This window comes from Chiloscyllium plagiosum, unplaced genomic scaffold (assembly GCF_037043375.1).
Source record: "Chiloscyllium plagiosum isolate Xiang-an unplaced genomic scaffold, Cpla_swu_hap1 HiC_scaffold_47, whole genome shotgun sequence".
NCBI lineage: Eukaryota > Metazoa > Chordata > Chondrichthyes > Orectolobiformes > Hemiscylliidae > Chiloscyllium > Chiloscyllium plagiosum.
Window position 1 is genome coordinate 18,243,032 of NW_028270185.1, and position 14,729 is coordinate 18,257,760.

Here is a 14,729-nt window from a genome sequence, read left to right on the forward strand (position 1 = left end):
ACCCACCAACGCACCTCTCCAGCCTACACACCCGCTAATGCATTGCTCTAACCTACACACCCAGTAACGCACTGCTCTACCCTACCCACCCGCTAACGCACTGCTCTAACCTACACACCCGCTAATGCACTGCTCTAACCTAAACACCCACTAACGTACTGCTCTAACCTACACACCCACCAAAGCCCTGCTCTAACCTACATACCCACTAACGCTTTGCTCTAAACTACATACCCGCAAACGCACTGCTCTAACCTACACACCCACTAACGCTTTGCTCTAACCTACTCACCCACCAAAGCACTGCTGTAACTTACTCACACATTAACACACTGCTCTAAACTACACACCCGCTAACACACTGCTCTAACCTACACACGCACTAATGCACTGCTCCAACCTACACACCGGCTAACAAACTGCTCTAACATAGACACCCACTAACACACTGCTCAAACCTACACTCTCGCTAACGCACTGCTCTAACCTACAAACCCGTTCACGCACGGCTCTAACCGACACACCCACTAACACACTGCTCTAACCTACACACTGGCTAATGCACTGCTCTAACCTACACACCCACGAAAGCACTGCTCTAGCCTACACACCCACCAACGCACTGCTCTAACCTACACACCCGCTAATGCATTGCTCCAACCGACACATAACTAACGCGCAGCTCTAACCTACGCACCCGCTAACGCATTGTACTAACCCACACACGCGCTAACGCACTGCTCTAACCCACACACCCACTAACACACTGCTCTAACCTACACAACCAGTTATGCACTGCTCTAACCTAAACACCCACTCACGCACTGCTCTAACGTACACACCTACTAACTCACTGCTCTCAACTACACACCCACTAACGCACTGCTCTAACCTACACACCCATGAAAGCACTACTCTAATCTACACACCCGCCAACGCACTGCTCTAACCTACCCACCCACGAATGTACTGCTCTAACCTACACACAACACACTGCTCTAACCTACACACCCGCTAACACACTGCTCTAACCTACACACCCAGTAGTGCACTGCTCCAACCTACACACCCACCAATGCAGTGCTCCAACCTACACACCCGCTCACGCACTGCTCTAACGTACACACCCACTAACTCACTTCTCTAACCTACACACCCACCAATGCACTGCTCTAACCTACACACCCACGAAAACACTGCTCTAACCTACACACCCACTAGCTCACTGCTCTAACCTGCACACCCGATAATATACTGCTCTAACCTACACACCCGCTGACATACTGCTCTAACCTACACATGCACTAACGCACTGCTCTAAACCTACAGACCCACTCATGCACTGCTCTAACCTACACTCCCACTAATGCACTGCTCTAACCTACACACCAGCTAATGCACTGCACTAACGTACACACCCATCAACGCACAGCTATAACCTACACACTCACTAACGCATTGCCCTAACCTACACACCCGCTACTGCACTGCCCTAACCTACACACGCACTAACGCACTGCTCTAGCCTACCCACCCAGTAACGCGCTGCTCTAACCGACATATCCATTAACGCACTGCTCTAAACTACATACCCGCTAACGCACTGCTCTAACCTACACACCCACTAAGGCATTGCTCTAACCAACAAACCCAGTAATGCTCTGATCTAACCTACACACCCACTAACGCAATGCACTAACCTACACATGCACTAACGCATTGCTCTAAACTACACACCAGCGAATGCACTGCTCTAACCTACACACCCGCAAATGCACTACTCTAACCAACATACCCACTAACGCTTTGCTCTAACCTACCCACCCACTCATACACTGCTCTAACCGACACATCCATTAACGCACTGCTCTAAACTACATACCCGCTAACACACTGCTCTAACGTACACACACACCCACTAACTCACTGCTCTCATCTACACAGGTTAGAGCAGTGCATTAACGGGTGTGTAGGTTCGAGCACTGCGTTGGTGGTTGTGTAGGTTAGTGCAGTGGGTTAGTGGGTGTGTAGGTTAGAGCAGTGCTTTGGTGGGTGTGTAGGTTCGAGCACTGCGTTGGTGGTTGTGTAGGTTAGTGCAGTGGGTTAGTGGGTGTGTAGGTTAGAGCAGTGCTTTGGTGGGTGTGTAGGTTAGAGCAGTACGTTAATGGGTGGGTAGGTTAGAGCAGTGTGTTACTGAGTGTATTGGTGAGACCAGTGCCTTAGTGTGTATGTAGGTTAGAGCAGTGCGTTAGCGGGTGTGTAGGTTAGAGCAGTGCGTGAGCGGGTGTGTAGGTTCGATCAGTGCATTACTGGTTGTGTAGGTTAGTGCAGTGCGTTGATGGGTGTGTAGGTTAGTGCAGTGCTTTGGTGGGTGTGTAGGTTAGAGCAGTGCGATGGTGGGTGTGTAGGTTAGAGCAGTGTGTTAGTGGGTGTGTAGGTTAGTGCAGTGGGTTAGTGGGTGTGTAGGTTAGAGCAGTGTTTTGGTGGATGTGTCGGTTAGAGCAGTACGTTAATGGGTGGGTAGGTTAGAGCAATGCATTACTGGGTGTGTAGGTGAAACCAGTGCGTTGGTGGGTGCGTAGGTTAGAGCAGTGCGATAGCGGGTGTGTAGGTTAGAGCAGTGCGTTAGTGAGTGTGTTGGTTCGTGCAGTACGTTAGCGACTGGTTAGATCAGAGCAGTGTGTTAGTGGGTGCATAGGTTAGAGCAATGCATTAGCGGGAGTGTAGGTTAGATCAGTGCATTACTGCGTGTGTAGGTAAGAGCAGTATGTTATCGGGTGTGTAGGTTAGAGCAGTATGTTAGCGGGTGTGTAGGTTAGAGCGTTGCGTTAGTGGGTGTGTAGTTTAGTGCAGTGGGTTAGTGGGTGTGTAGGTTAGAGTAGTGCTTTGGTGGGTTTGTAGGTTAGAGCAGTGCGTTACTGGGTGTGTAGGCTATAGCAGTGTGTTAGGGGGTGTGTAGGTTAGTGCAGTGCGTTTGTGGGTGGGTAAGTTAGTGCAGTGCGTTAGTGGGTGTGTACGTTAGAGCAGCGCATTAGTGGGTGTGAAGGTTAGAGCAGTGGATGAGCGCGTGTGTAGGTTAAAGCAGTACGTTTGTGGGTGTGTAGTTTAGAGCAGTCCGCTAGTGCTTGTGTGGGTTAGTGCAGTGCGTTAGTGGGTGGGTACGTTAGAGCAGTGCATTGTCGGGTGTGTAGGTTAGAGCAGAGTGTTGGTAGCTGTGTAGGTTAGAGCATTGCGTTTGTGCGTGTGTAAGTAGAGCATTGCATTAGCGGGTGTGTATTTTAGGGCAGTGCGTTAGCAGGTGAGTAGGTTAGAGCAGTGTGTTAGTGGGTGTGTAGGTTAGAGCAGTGCGTTGCTTGGTGGGTAGGTTAGAGCAGTGAGTTAATGGGTCTGTAGGTTGGAGCAGTGCGTTAGCCGGTGTGTAGGTTAGAGCAGTGCATTACTGGGTGTGTAGGTTAGAGCAATGCCTGAGTGGGTGTGTTGGTTAGAGCAGTGCGTTAGTGGGTGTGTAGGTTAGAGCAATACGTTAGCGGGTGTGTAGGTTAGAGCAGTGCGTTAGCCGGTGTGTAGTTTAGAGCAGTGCGTTGGTGGGTGTGTTGGTTCGTGCAGTGCATTAGCGACTGTGTAGGTTAGAGCAGTGCGTTAGTGGGTGTGTAGGTTAGATCAGTGCATTACTTGGTGTGTAGGTGAGACCAGTGCATTACTGGGTGTGCAGTTAGAGCAGTGCATTAGTGGATCTGTAAGTTAGAGCAGTGCGTTAGTGGGTCTGTAAGTTAGAGCAGTGCGTTAGTGGGTGTGTAGGTTAGTGCAGTGCATTAGTGGGTGTGTAGGTTAAAGCAGTGCATTAGTGGGTGTGTAGGTTAGATCAGTACTTTATCGGGTGTACAGGTTAGAGCAGTGCGTTGATGGTTGTGTAGGTTAGAGAGGTGCGTTAGCGGGTGTGTAGGTTATAGCAGTGCGTTGGTGGGTGTGTAGGTTAGAGCAGTGCGTTAGTGTGTTGGTTTGTGCAGTACGTTAGCGACTGGGTAAGTTAGAGCAGTATGTTAGTGGGTGTGTAGGTTAGAGCAGTGCGTTAGCGAGTGTGTAGGTTAGAGCAGTGCATTACTGGGTGTGTAAGTTAGAACAGGGTGTTAGTGGGTGTGTAGGTTAGAGAAGTATGTTAGCGGGTGTGTAGGTTAGAGCAGTGCGTTAGTGGGTGTATAGGTTAGAGCAGTGCGTTAGTGGGTGTGTCGTTAGAGCAGTACTTTATCGGGTGTGCAGGTTACCTACACAACACCTACACAACCACCAACACAGTGCTCGAACCTACACACCCACTAAATGCACTGCACTAACCTACCAACCCACTATCACACTGCTCTAACCAACACACCCACTAACACACTGCTCTAACCTACACATCCACTAACACACTGCTCTAATCTACACACCCGCTAAAGCACTGCACTAACCTACCCATGCGCTAACGCACTGCTATAAACTACACACCAGTCAACTCACTGTTCTAATCTACACACCCACTAACACACTGTTCTAACCTATACACCCACTCATGCACTGCTCTAACCTACACACCCCAGTAATGCACTGCTCTACCCTACACTAACCTACACACCCACCAACACAATGCTCTAACCTACACAACCACTAACGCACTGCACTAAGCTACCCACCCATGAACACACTGTTCTAACCTACTCACCCAGTAATGCACTGATCTAAGATACATACCCAGTAATGCACTGCTCTAACCCAGACACCCACTATCGCACTGCCATAACTTACACACCCCCTAAAGCACTGCTCTCACCGACACACCGGCTAACGCACTGCACTAACCGACCCACCCACTAACACACTGCTCTAACCTACACACCCACCAACGCACTGCTCGAACCTACACACCCACTAACACACTGCTCTAACCTACACATCCACTAACGCACTGCTCACACCTACCCACCCACTAACACACTGCTCTAACCTACACACCCAGTAATGCACTGATCTAACCTACACACCCGCGATCACACTGCTAGAATCTACACAACCACCAACACAGTGCTCGAACCTACACACCCACTAAATGCACTGCACTAACCTACCCACCCACTATCACACTGCTCTAACCAACACACCCACTAACACACTGCTCTAACCTACACATCCACTAACACACTGCTCTAATCTACACACCCGCTAACGCACTGCTCTAACCTACACAACCACCAACGCAGTGCTTGAATCTACACACCCGTAAAGCACTGCACTAACCTATCCATGCGCTAACGCACTGCTCTAACCTATCCACCCACTAACGCACTGCTATAAACTACACACCAGTCAACTCACTGTTCTAGTCTACACACCCACTAACACACTGTTCTAACCTATACACCCACTCATGCACTGCTCTAACCTACACACCCCAGTAATGCACTGCTCTACCCTACACTAACCTACACACCCACCAACACACTGCTCTAACCTACACACCCACCAACGTACTGCAATAACCTACCCACCCGCTAATGCACTGTTCTAACCTACCCATCCACTAATGCAATGCTCTAACCTACACACCAGCCAATGCACTGTTCTAACCTACACACGCACTAACGCACTGCTCTAAACTACACACCCAGTAATGCAGTGATCAAACCTACACACCCCACTAACGCACAGCTTTAACTTACTCAGTTGCGAACATACCACTCTAACCTACACAACCACTAATGCACTGCTCTAACCTACACACCCACTGACGCACTGCTCTAACCCATACACCCACTAACGCACTGTTCTAACCTACTCACCCAATGCACTGAACTAACCGACACACCCGCTAACACACTGCTCTAACCTACCCACCCGTTCACGTACTGCTCTGACCTACACACCCACCAAAGCACTGCTCTAACCTACACACCCACTAACTCACTGCTCTAACCTACACACCCACGAAAACACTGCACTAACCTACACACCCACTAACGCACTGCTCTAATCTACACATACGCTAACATACTGCACGAACCAACGCACCCACTAATGCTCTGGTCTAACCTACATACCCACTAACTCACTGCTCTAGCCTACACACCCACCAAAGCACTGCTGTAACCTACACACCCACTAACCCACTGCACTAACTAAACACCCACCAACGCACTGCTCTAACCTAAACACTCACCAACACACTGCACTAACCTACACACCCACTAACGCACTGCTCTAACCTACCCTCCCACTAACGCACTGCTCTAACCTACACACCAGCCAACGCACTGCTCTAACCTACACATCCATTAACACACTGCTCTCACCTACACACCCAGTAATGCACTGATCTAATCTATACACCCAGTAACGTACAGCTCTAACCTACACACCTACTATCGCACTGCTCTAAACTACACACCCGCTAACGTACTGCTCTATCCTACACACTCAGTAATGCACTGCTCTAAGCTACACACCCACTAATGCACTGCTCTAACCTACACACCCGCTAACGTACTGCTCTAACCTACACACCCAGTAATGCACTGCTCTAAACTACACATCCACCAATGCACTGCTCGAACCTCCACACCCGCTAACACACTGCACTAACTTACCCACGCGCTAACGCACTGCACTAACCTACCCACGCGCTAACGCACTGCTCTAACCTACACACCAGCCAACGCACTGCTCTCACCTACACACCCAATAATGCACTGATCTAAGCTATACACCCAGTAACATACAGCTCTAACCTACACACCCACTATCGCACTGCTCTAACCTACACACTCACTAACGCACTGCTCTAACCTACACCTCCAGTAATGCACTGCTCTAACCTACACACCCACTAACACACTGCTCTAACCTACACACCTGCTAACGTACTGCTCTAACCTACACACTCACTAATGCACTGCTCTAACCTACACACCCACTAACACACTGCTCTAACCTACACACCAGCTAACGTACTGCCCTAACCTACAAATCCACCAACGCACTGCACTAACGCACTGCTCTAACCTATGCATCTGCTAATCTTCTGCACTAAATTGTACAGCCACTGGCATACACACCCACTAACGTATGCACTAACCTACACACCCACTAACGTATGCACTAACCTACACACCCGCTAACACTCTGCATTATACGATTTAGCCACTAACATAGTACATAATCTTACATACCTGCTTATGACAGGGGCAGAGTTGAGCATGGTCGCCATTACAAAAGAGGAAGTGCCAGAAAAGCTAAAAGGTCTAAAAATTGATAAATCTCCTGGCCCTGAGGGGCTACATCTCGAGTTCTGAGGAAATAGCAGAGTCATTGGTTGTGAACTTGGTTGTGTCTCTGGAGTTAGGCAAAGTTCCCAGACGATTGGAAAATCACTGTTGTGACCCCCTTGTTCAAGAAAGAATCAAGACAAAGATGGAAAATTATAGGCCGGTTAGCCTAACCTTGGTTGTAGGTAAAATTCTAGAATGAATTGTTAAGGAATGTGATTTCTAAATTCTTGAAAGTGTAGGATCAGATTAGAACAAGTCAGCATGGATTTATTAAGGGGAGGTCAGGCCTGACAAACCTGTTAGAATTCTGTGAAGAGGTAAAAAGTAGGTTAGACCAGGGAAACCCGGTGGATGTTATCTATCTAGGCTTCTAAAAGGCCTTTGATAAGATGGCTCATGGAAGGCTGCTGAGCAAGGTGAGGGCCCATGGTGTTGGAGGTGAGCTACTGGCATGGATTGAGGATTGGCTCTCTGACAGAAGACAGAGAGTTAGGATAAAAGGTTCTTTTTCGGAATGGCAAGTAGTGACAAGTGGTGTCCCGCAGGGTTCAGTGTTGAGGCTGCAGCTGTTCACGTTATATATTAATGATCTGGATGAGGGGACAGGGGGCATTCTGGTGAAGTTTGCCGAAAATACAAAGTTAGGTGGACAGGCAGGTTGGACTGAGGAGGTGGGGAAGCTGCAGAAAGATTTAGACAGTTTAGGAGTGGTCCAGGAAATGGCTGATGAAATTCAACGTGAGCAAATGCGACATCTTGCACTTTGGAAAAAAGAATACAGGCATGGACTATTTTCTAAATGGGGAGAAAATTCATAAAGCCAAAGTACAAAGGGATATGGGAGTGCTAGTCCAGGAATCTCTAAAGGTTGACTTGCAGGTTGAGTCCGTGGTTAAGAAAGTGAATGTAATGTTGTCATTTATCTCAAGAGGGTTGGAATGTAAAAGCAGCGATGTGCTACTGAGACTTTATAAAGCTCTAGTTAGGCCCCATTTAGAATACTGTGTCCAAGTTTGGGCCCCACACCACAGGAAGGACATACTGGTACTGGGGTATGTCCAGCAGAGATTCACACGGATGATCCCTGCAATGGTAGGCCTAACATACCATGAACGGCTGAGGATCTTGGGATTGTATTCATTAGAGTTTAGAAGGTTGAGGGGAGATCTAATAGAAACTTACAGGATAATGCATGGCTCAGAAAGGGTGGACACTGGGAAGTTGTTTCCGCTAGGCAGGGAGACTAGGGCCCGTGGGCACAGCCTTAGAATTAGAGGGTGTCAATTTAGAATGAAAATTAGTTAACATTTCTTCAGCCAGAGAGTGGTGGGCCTATGGAATTCATTGCCACGGAGTGCAGCGGAGGCCGGGACGTTAAATGTTTTCAATAAATTCTTAATCTCGCAAGGAATTAAGGGCTACTGGGAGAGTGCAGGTAAGTGGCGTTGAAATGCTCATCAGCCAGGATTAAATGGCGGAGTGGACTCGATGGGCCAAATGGCCTTACTCCCACTCCTATGTCTTATGGTCTTATGTTCTTAAGACCTTTTACTGTACATCTCTATGACTCTGTAACTGAAAAAATACATCCCTGTCAAAGTACTATACATCATGTCAAACCTCGTAACACTAATGTATACCCCCATTCAAATACTACACATCGACACACATAGCTGATAATATACATACCCATGTTAACTTACAAACTCATCTTGATTTGCAAACACTATCATATTCACCTGCTAACATACTGCACACTAACATATATTATGCTGAGTTTCTCCAGCTTTCTGGGTTTGTTTCAGATTTCTAGCATCCACAGTATTTTGCTTTCTCACTAATCCATAAACTGCACAGTAACGTATACACTGGTGAGCACGCTACACACCAACCTGTGTATCTGATAATGTACATCCCTGCAAGTACAAAGAATACTAACATATATAACAGATTTGAATTTAATTCTTCCATGACATCGCTGGCAAGGCCAGCATTTGTTGACCATCCCGGATTGTGCCTGATTTGAGCAGTTTACTCCAGCATTTCAGAGTCAACCCCATTGCTGTGGGTGTGGAGTCACAGGTAGGCCCAGGCCGAGTAAGGAGAGCAGATATCCTTCCCTAAGGAACGTTAGAGAACCAAATGGGATCCAAACAATTGATTGCTCCATGATCACCATCACAGAGTAGCTTCCAATTTCCCAGCATTTATTAATTACATCTAACTTCACCAGGATGGGAGTTGAATCCCATGTCTCCAAAGTGTTAGCCTGTGCCTCTGGATTACTCATGGTATTACCGCTACACTACCATCAGCTGCAGAACAGCAAAGAGGCATGTTATGTTTTATACATCTATAATCAAACTGAATTACAATTACAGAATATGTATATAACTGGTAAATTGTTGTCAATATTAGGAAGTATGAATAGTACATTTGGCAAGAAAAATAAGGAGGTTGCATACTAGTTAAAAAATCTAAAGGAACAAAGGGATCTGGGAACATAAATATAAGAGTCCCTGCTAGTAGCAGAAGAAGTTAGCTCAGTTGGCTAACCTAAGGGTTGCGATGAGTAACTTCTGACCTGGCTCCTCCTGTTCCCCCATTAGGGGAGACGTTGGCATTGGGCTCGAGATCCCAACATCCAAGTCCACAGCAGCCCAGCGCCATCTGTTGAAATCTGAACACAGCAGCTGGCAGAATTTCAATTCAATCGGCACGGTGGCACAGTGGTTAGCACTGCAGCCTCACAGCGTCAGAGACCTGGGTTCAATTCCCGCCTCAGGCAACTGTCTGTGTGGAGTTTGCACATTCTCCCCGTGTCTGCGTGGGTTTCCTCCGGGTGCTCCAGTTCCTCCCACAGTCCAAAAATCTGCAGGTTAGGTGAATTGGCCATGCTAAATTGCCCGTAGTGTTAGGTGAAGGGGTAAATGTAGGGGAACGGGATTGGGTGGGTTGCTCTTCGTAGGGTCGGTATGGACTTGCTGGGCCAAAGGGCCTGTTTCCACAATAAATCTGGAATTGAATGCGTATTCTATAGATGATTTCTAAAAAATCCATCCAAGTGTGTGCTATATAAAGTGTAGGGGTAGTGTATACATCCAGTGTGTGATATATAAACATCTTGGATTGATATGGTGCTCCATTAGGGTCAGTGTTGTGACCAGGGCTCATTCCTACTTACATCAATGACTTGGACTTCAGAGTCAGAAACACAATTTGCAGACGACACCAAACTGAGGGGAACAGACGATACGGAGGAGGACCGCAACAAGTTACAGGAGGACCTCAATAAACTTGCAGAACAGGCAAATAATTCACAAAGGACGGACGCGACGGATAAAGGCGAAGGCGTACACTCGATCAGAATAGCGAGATCCCTTTTCATTCAGAAGGTCGAGGTCCAGGAGGGACGGAGGAGCCAAGAGTTCTTGGACAAAGACATCAATGGTAGACGCATCTACCACTTAACCTGTCCCTTCCAAACCCCACTCCCACTCAGAACATCTGACAGTTGTGCCAGATGTTCTCAGGGACATGTGGAATACAAGCCACTAATCTTAGCTTCAGTTCTAGAGCACCAGTGCTGAATAGTAGAGAAACCAGTTGAGATAACACGGACTACTGTGTGCAGTTCTCGCTATCAGCTTACATAAAGACAGAGGCACTGGAGAGGATACAAAGAACTTTTACAAGGACAAGCCCAGAAATATATGGATGTACCTGTCAGGAAAGGATTGGCCAGTCTTTTGAAGAAAGCAGACTGAGCAGTGAACTAATCAAGGCGTTTAAAACAACTAAAGGTTGCGATCGAGTGGACACAGAGAGGACATGTCCTCTTTTGGGAAGGAGTGTTGAAATGAGATAGTCCCCAAAAATTCCAATCAGGAAGTCGGGAGAAATATCTTCACCCAGAGGAGGCTGAGGACTTGGAACTCACTACAGACTGACTGAAACAAATCGTATCGATGCACTGAAACAGAGGCTCACGCACATTAGTGAGAAGGGAATAGAGGGTTAGATTAACAGATTCAGACAAGGAATAATGGGAGGAGGCACAAATGAATATAAACACTAGCATGGACTGGTTGGGCCAAATGGCCCATTCGTACGGTCCTATCTGATACGAGGTAATACCTGCTGGATGATTTTTTATTGGGAGCCTCCAGTTCATGTTTGCGAGCGAGGATCCCTTCCTGCTCTGCTGTGTGTGTGACCGGCGGTGGGGCTGCAGCGCTGTTCTGGGGAGACGGTGCGGAGCGGGACCGTCGCGGTTCTCCAATCGGCTGGTTCGGGTCCTTCTGCCGAGGTCTCCTCCTGGGCTTGGGTCTGTCCCTCGCCCTCGGTCTGTCCGGCCGAGGGGTTCTCTCTGGCAGTTTCTCAATTCCATTCGGCAGGCCGACAGACAGTGACGAGTCCCGTCCCTGTGCGGAAAGACAGCGTCTCAGTGTCCATCGGTCACGGCTCACCAAAAGCACTTTCACCGAGCGAGAGCATCCCAGAGCTCGCCGTTACGCGTCTGCCATTTAACCTGTCCCTTCCAAACCCCACTCCCACTCAGAACATTGCCAGCCCATCATTTTAAGGTGATGGGAGGAAGGCTTAGGGGAGATGTCAGAGGTAGGTTCTTTACATAAGAGAGTGGTGGGTGCGTGGGAATGCACTGCCAGTGGTGGTAGTTAAGAGTGGGGTGCTGGGAAAGCACAGCAGGAACCTGAGGAGCTAGAGAATCCAAGTTTCAGGCAAAGGCCCTTCATCAGGAATCAGGAATGCCAGTGGTGGTAATAGAGTCAGATACAAAGGGGCATTTAAGCAACTCTTAGATGAGCACATGGAGGATAGTACAATGACGGGTATGTAAGTTAGTCTGATCTTAGAGTAGGATAAAAGGCCGGCACAACATCGAGGGCCGAAGGGCCTGCACTGTGCTGTACTGTTCGATGTTCTATGACATGCCGGAAATACAAACCATTCACGGGGCAGCGAGGACAGGGCACCACACTATCCAGGAAATCAGTGGGCACCAGATAAATCCTGTCTTCCTCTTAACCAACGGGACTTACGGATTGATAAACTAACAACAGGTTAGAAGAATGATGAATCTGAGTTAAATTAAGGGTGCAGAAAGTGAAATGAAGAGAGAAGAAGAAAAACTGAATTCTTTACAAGTTTGGTTCATGTTCATTTATGGGATATGGGCTTCACTGGCTGCATTTATCGCCCAGAGGGCAATTAAGAGTCAATTGCGTTGTGTGGGTCTGGAGTCCCATGTAGGCCAGACCAGCTAAGGATGGCAGATTTCCCTCCCTGAAGGACATTACTGAACCAGATAGGTTTCCCCCAACAATCTTGATGACCATTACATTTTTTTTAAATTGAATTCAGATTCCCACCATCTGCCAACGCAGGTTTGGAACCAGGTCTCCAGAACACACCCTGGGTCTCTGGATTAATAGTCAAGCAATAATACCCCCACTAGGCCAGAGCCTGCTCTAAGAGGTGGGTGTCATTGGGAAGGCCAGCATTTGTTGCCCATCCCTAATCAACGTCCAACTAAGTAGCTTACTCGGCCATTTCAGAGGACAGATAGGGGTCAATCACTTTGCTGTGGGTCTAGAGTCACATGTAGGCCAAACTGGGTAAAGACAGCAGATTTTCTTCCCTGAAGATTATTACTGAACCAGATGGTTTTAGCAACAATTGCCAATTGTCAACATTAGTGACAACAGCTTTATTTTCCAGATGTATTCACTGAATGTAAATTCTACTGACTGAGCATTAGTCAGGGTCTCTGAGTTACCAGCCCAATGGTAGTCCTTGTGCACCTCAATCTTCAAATCCTAACTCGCGCCATTCATGTTATCCCTGCGCATGCAATAATCTGCTGTCACTCACCTGGGCTTCCTTCTCCTGAAGTTGCTCCACAATGTCAGCCAGAGTGGTCCTCCTGTCCCTTCAAAAAATAAGACAATATGGGTCAAGTGGCAAAACCCTCAGAATCTGTCAAGGAACTAGGAGTAAGAAGTCCAGTAATAGCTGGAAATCAATGTACAGGTCATGCCAGATCTCATTTTGAAGACAGGAGATGGGTTAGACAAGTATGGCTCTGAACCAGTTTTACTACTGTTTCCTTTGCAAGGTTCTTGGCCCTCACTGGGAATCCCCGAGCCTCACTCGCTCAGTTTATTTAATCCCTACAATGCAGAAAGAGGCCACTTGGCCCATCAAGTCTGCACCGACCCTCTGAAGAGCATCCCACCCAGACCCATGCCCCCACCCTGTAGCTGTAATCTTGCATTTCCCATGGGCAATCCGTCTAACCTGCACATCCTCGGACTGTGGGAGGAAACCGGAGCACCCGGAGGAAACCCACACAGACACGGGGAGGATGTGCAAACTCCACACAGATAGTCGCCCGAGGCTGGAATTGAACCCCGGGTCCCTGGTGCTGTGGGGCAGCAGTGCTAACCGCTGAGCCACCCCATGTAGGTTGTGGACGCTCAGGTCTGCTTACATTAGAAACAGTTGTTGTCAGGAACTGTCTTGCTTTGTCACTTCTTAAAGCAACCACCCTCACCTCTTCCTCAAGAAACCCACCCGTTATCCAGTTGCTTCTTCTGGAATAGAGTGACCTAAGGGTTTAAGAAGATGAACGGACAGGTTGAGAAGAGTCATTAGCAAAGCTTAGATGATTTTGAGCTTGCTAAATGGAGGCACCGAGTACTAATGCAGTGATTGCTACATTGCACAGAGCTGAAGCTTTGCGAAAAGGAAACAGAGCATCAACTTTGTTCGTCGTGCGTTCACCCAAACCAGGACAGAAGGATCAAACTTGCAGAAAGGGACACCATTTTACAGAGCCTGAGGAGTGGGCGCTGATTGGCTGGGCCGTCATAGGCAGCAGCAACGGTCAACTACCAATCATAATTCTCCGACCCAGGCAGGTGGATTCTGATTGGTCAGGGTGTTGTGATGGGGATGCAACTGAGCATTGGCCGTCTCCAGGACCCCCCTTTCTAATGAATATATTCAAGTGAATTAAAGATGAACTTTTATAGAACACTACAGTTCACCCCAACGAGAGCAGTGCATGCAGGTCTGGTCTCCACAGCTTAGGATGGATGTCAGAGTAAAAAGGAGATGTACCAGAACAGTGCCAGGGGCGAAGGGTTTTGATGGAAGGAGCTGGGGGTGTTTCCCTTGGAGTGAAGGAGATGGAGGAGATGATTGATGGAGGTGGACTCGAGTGTACCAGGTCTAATCAAGTAGATGGGGAGCAGGGAGGTTTACACAAGGTAGGTGGGGGAAGAGGGGGAGGCATTGCTCCCATTAGCTAATGGCACAAGGTTTACCAGGGGAGTCACAGATTTAAAGTTTTCTACAAGCGATTCAGGGGCATCAGAAGATGTTACAACAACAAGTGGGAATAAC

The 14,729-nt window shown here is 48.0% G+C and overlaps 1 protein-coding gene across 3 annotated transcripts in view; it reads right to left on the reverse strand.

Moving 5' to 3' along the window:
• Positions 1-14,729, reverse strand: part of sptbn4b (spectrin, beta, non-erythrocytic 4b) — a 316,634-nt gene that overhangs the window by 47,743 nt on the left and 254,162 nt on the right. For all 3 annotated transcript variants that reach the window (XM_087984145.1, XM_087984144.1, XM_087984146.1), the window contains 2 exons: positions 13,194-13,251; positions 11,436-11,722 (listed from right to left, as the gene is read on the reverse strand). In XM_087984145.1, coding sequence (XP_087840271.1) covers positions 11,436-11,722; positions 13,194-13,251 — 345 coding nt within the window. The remainder of the gene's footprint in view (positions 1-11,435; positions 11,723-13,193; positions 13,252-14,729) is intronic.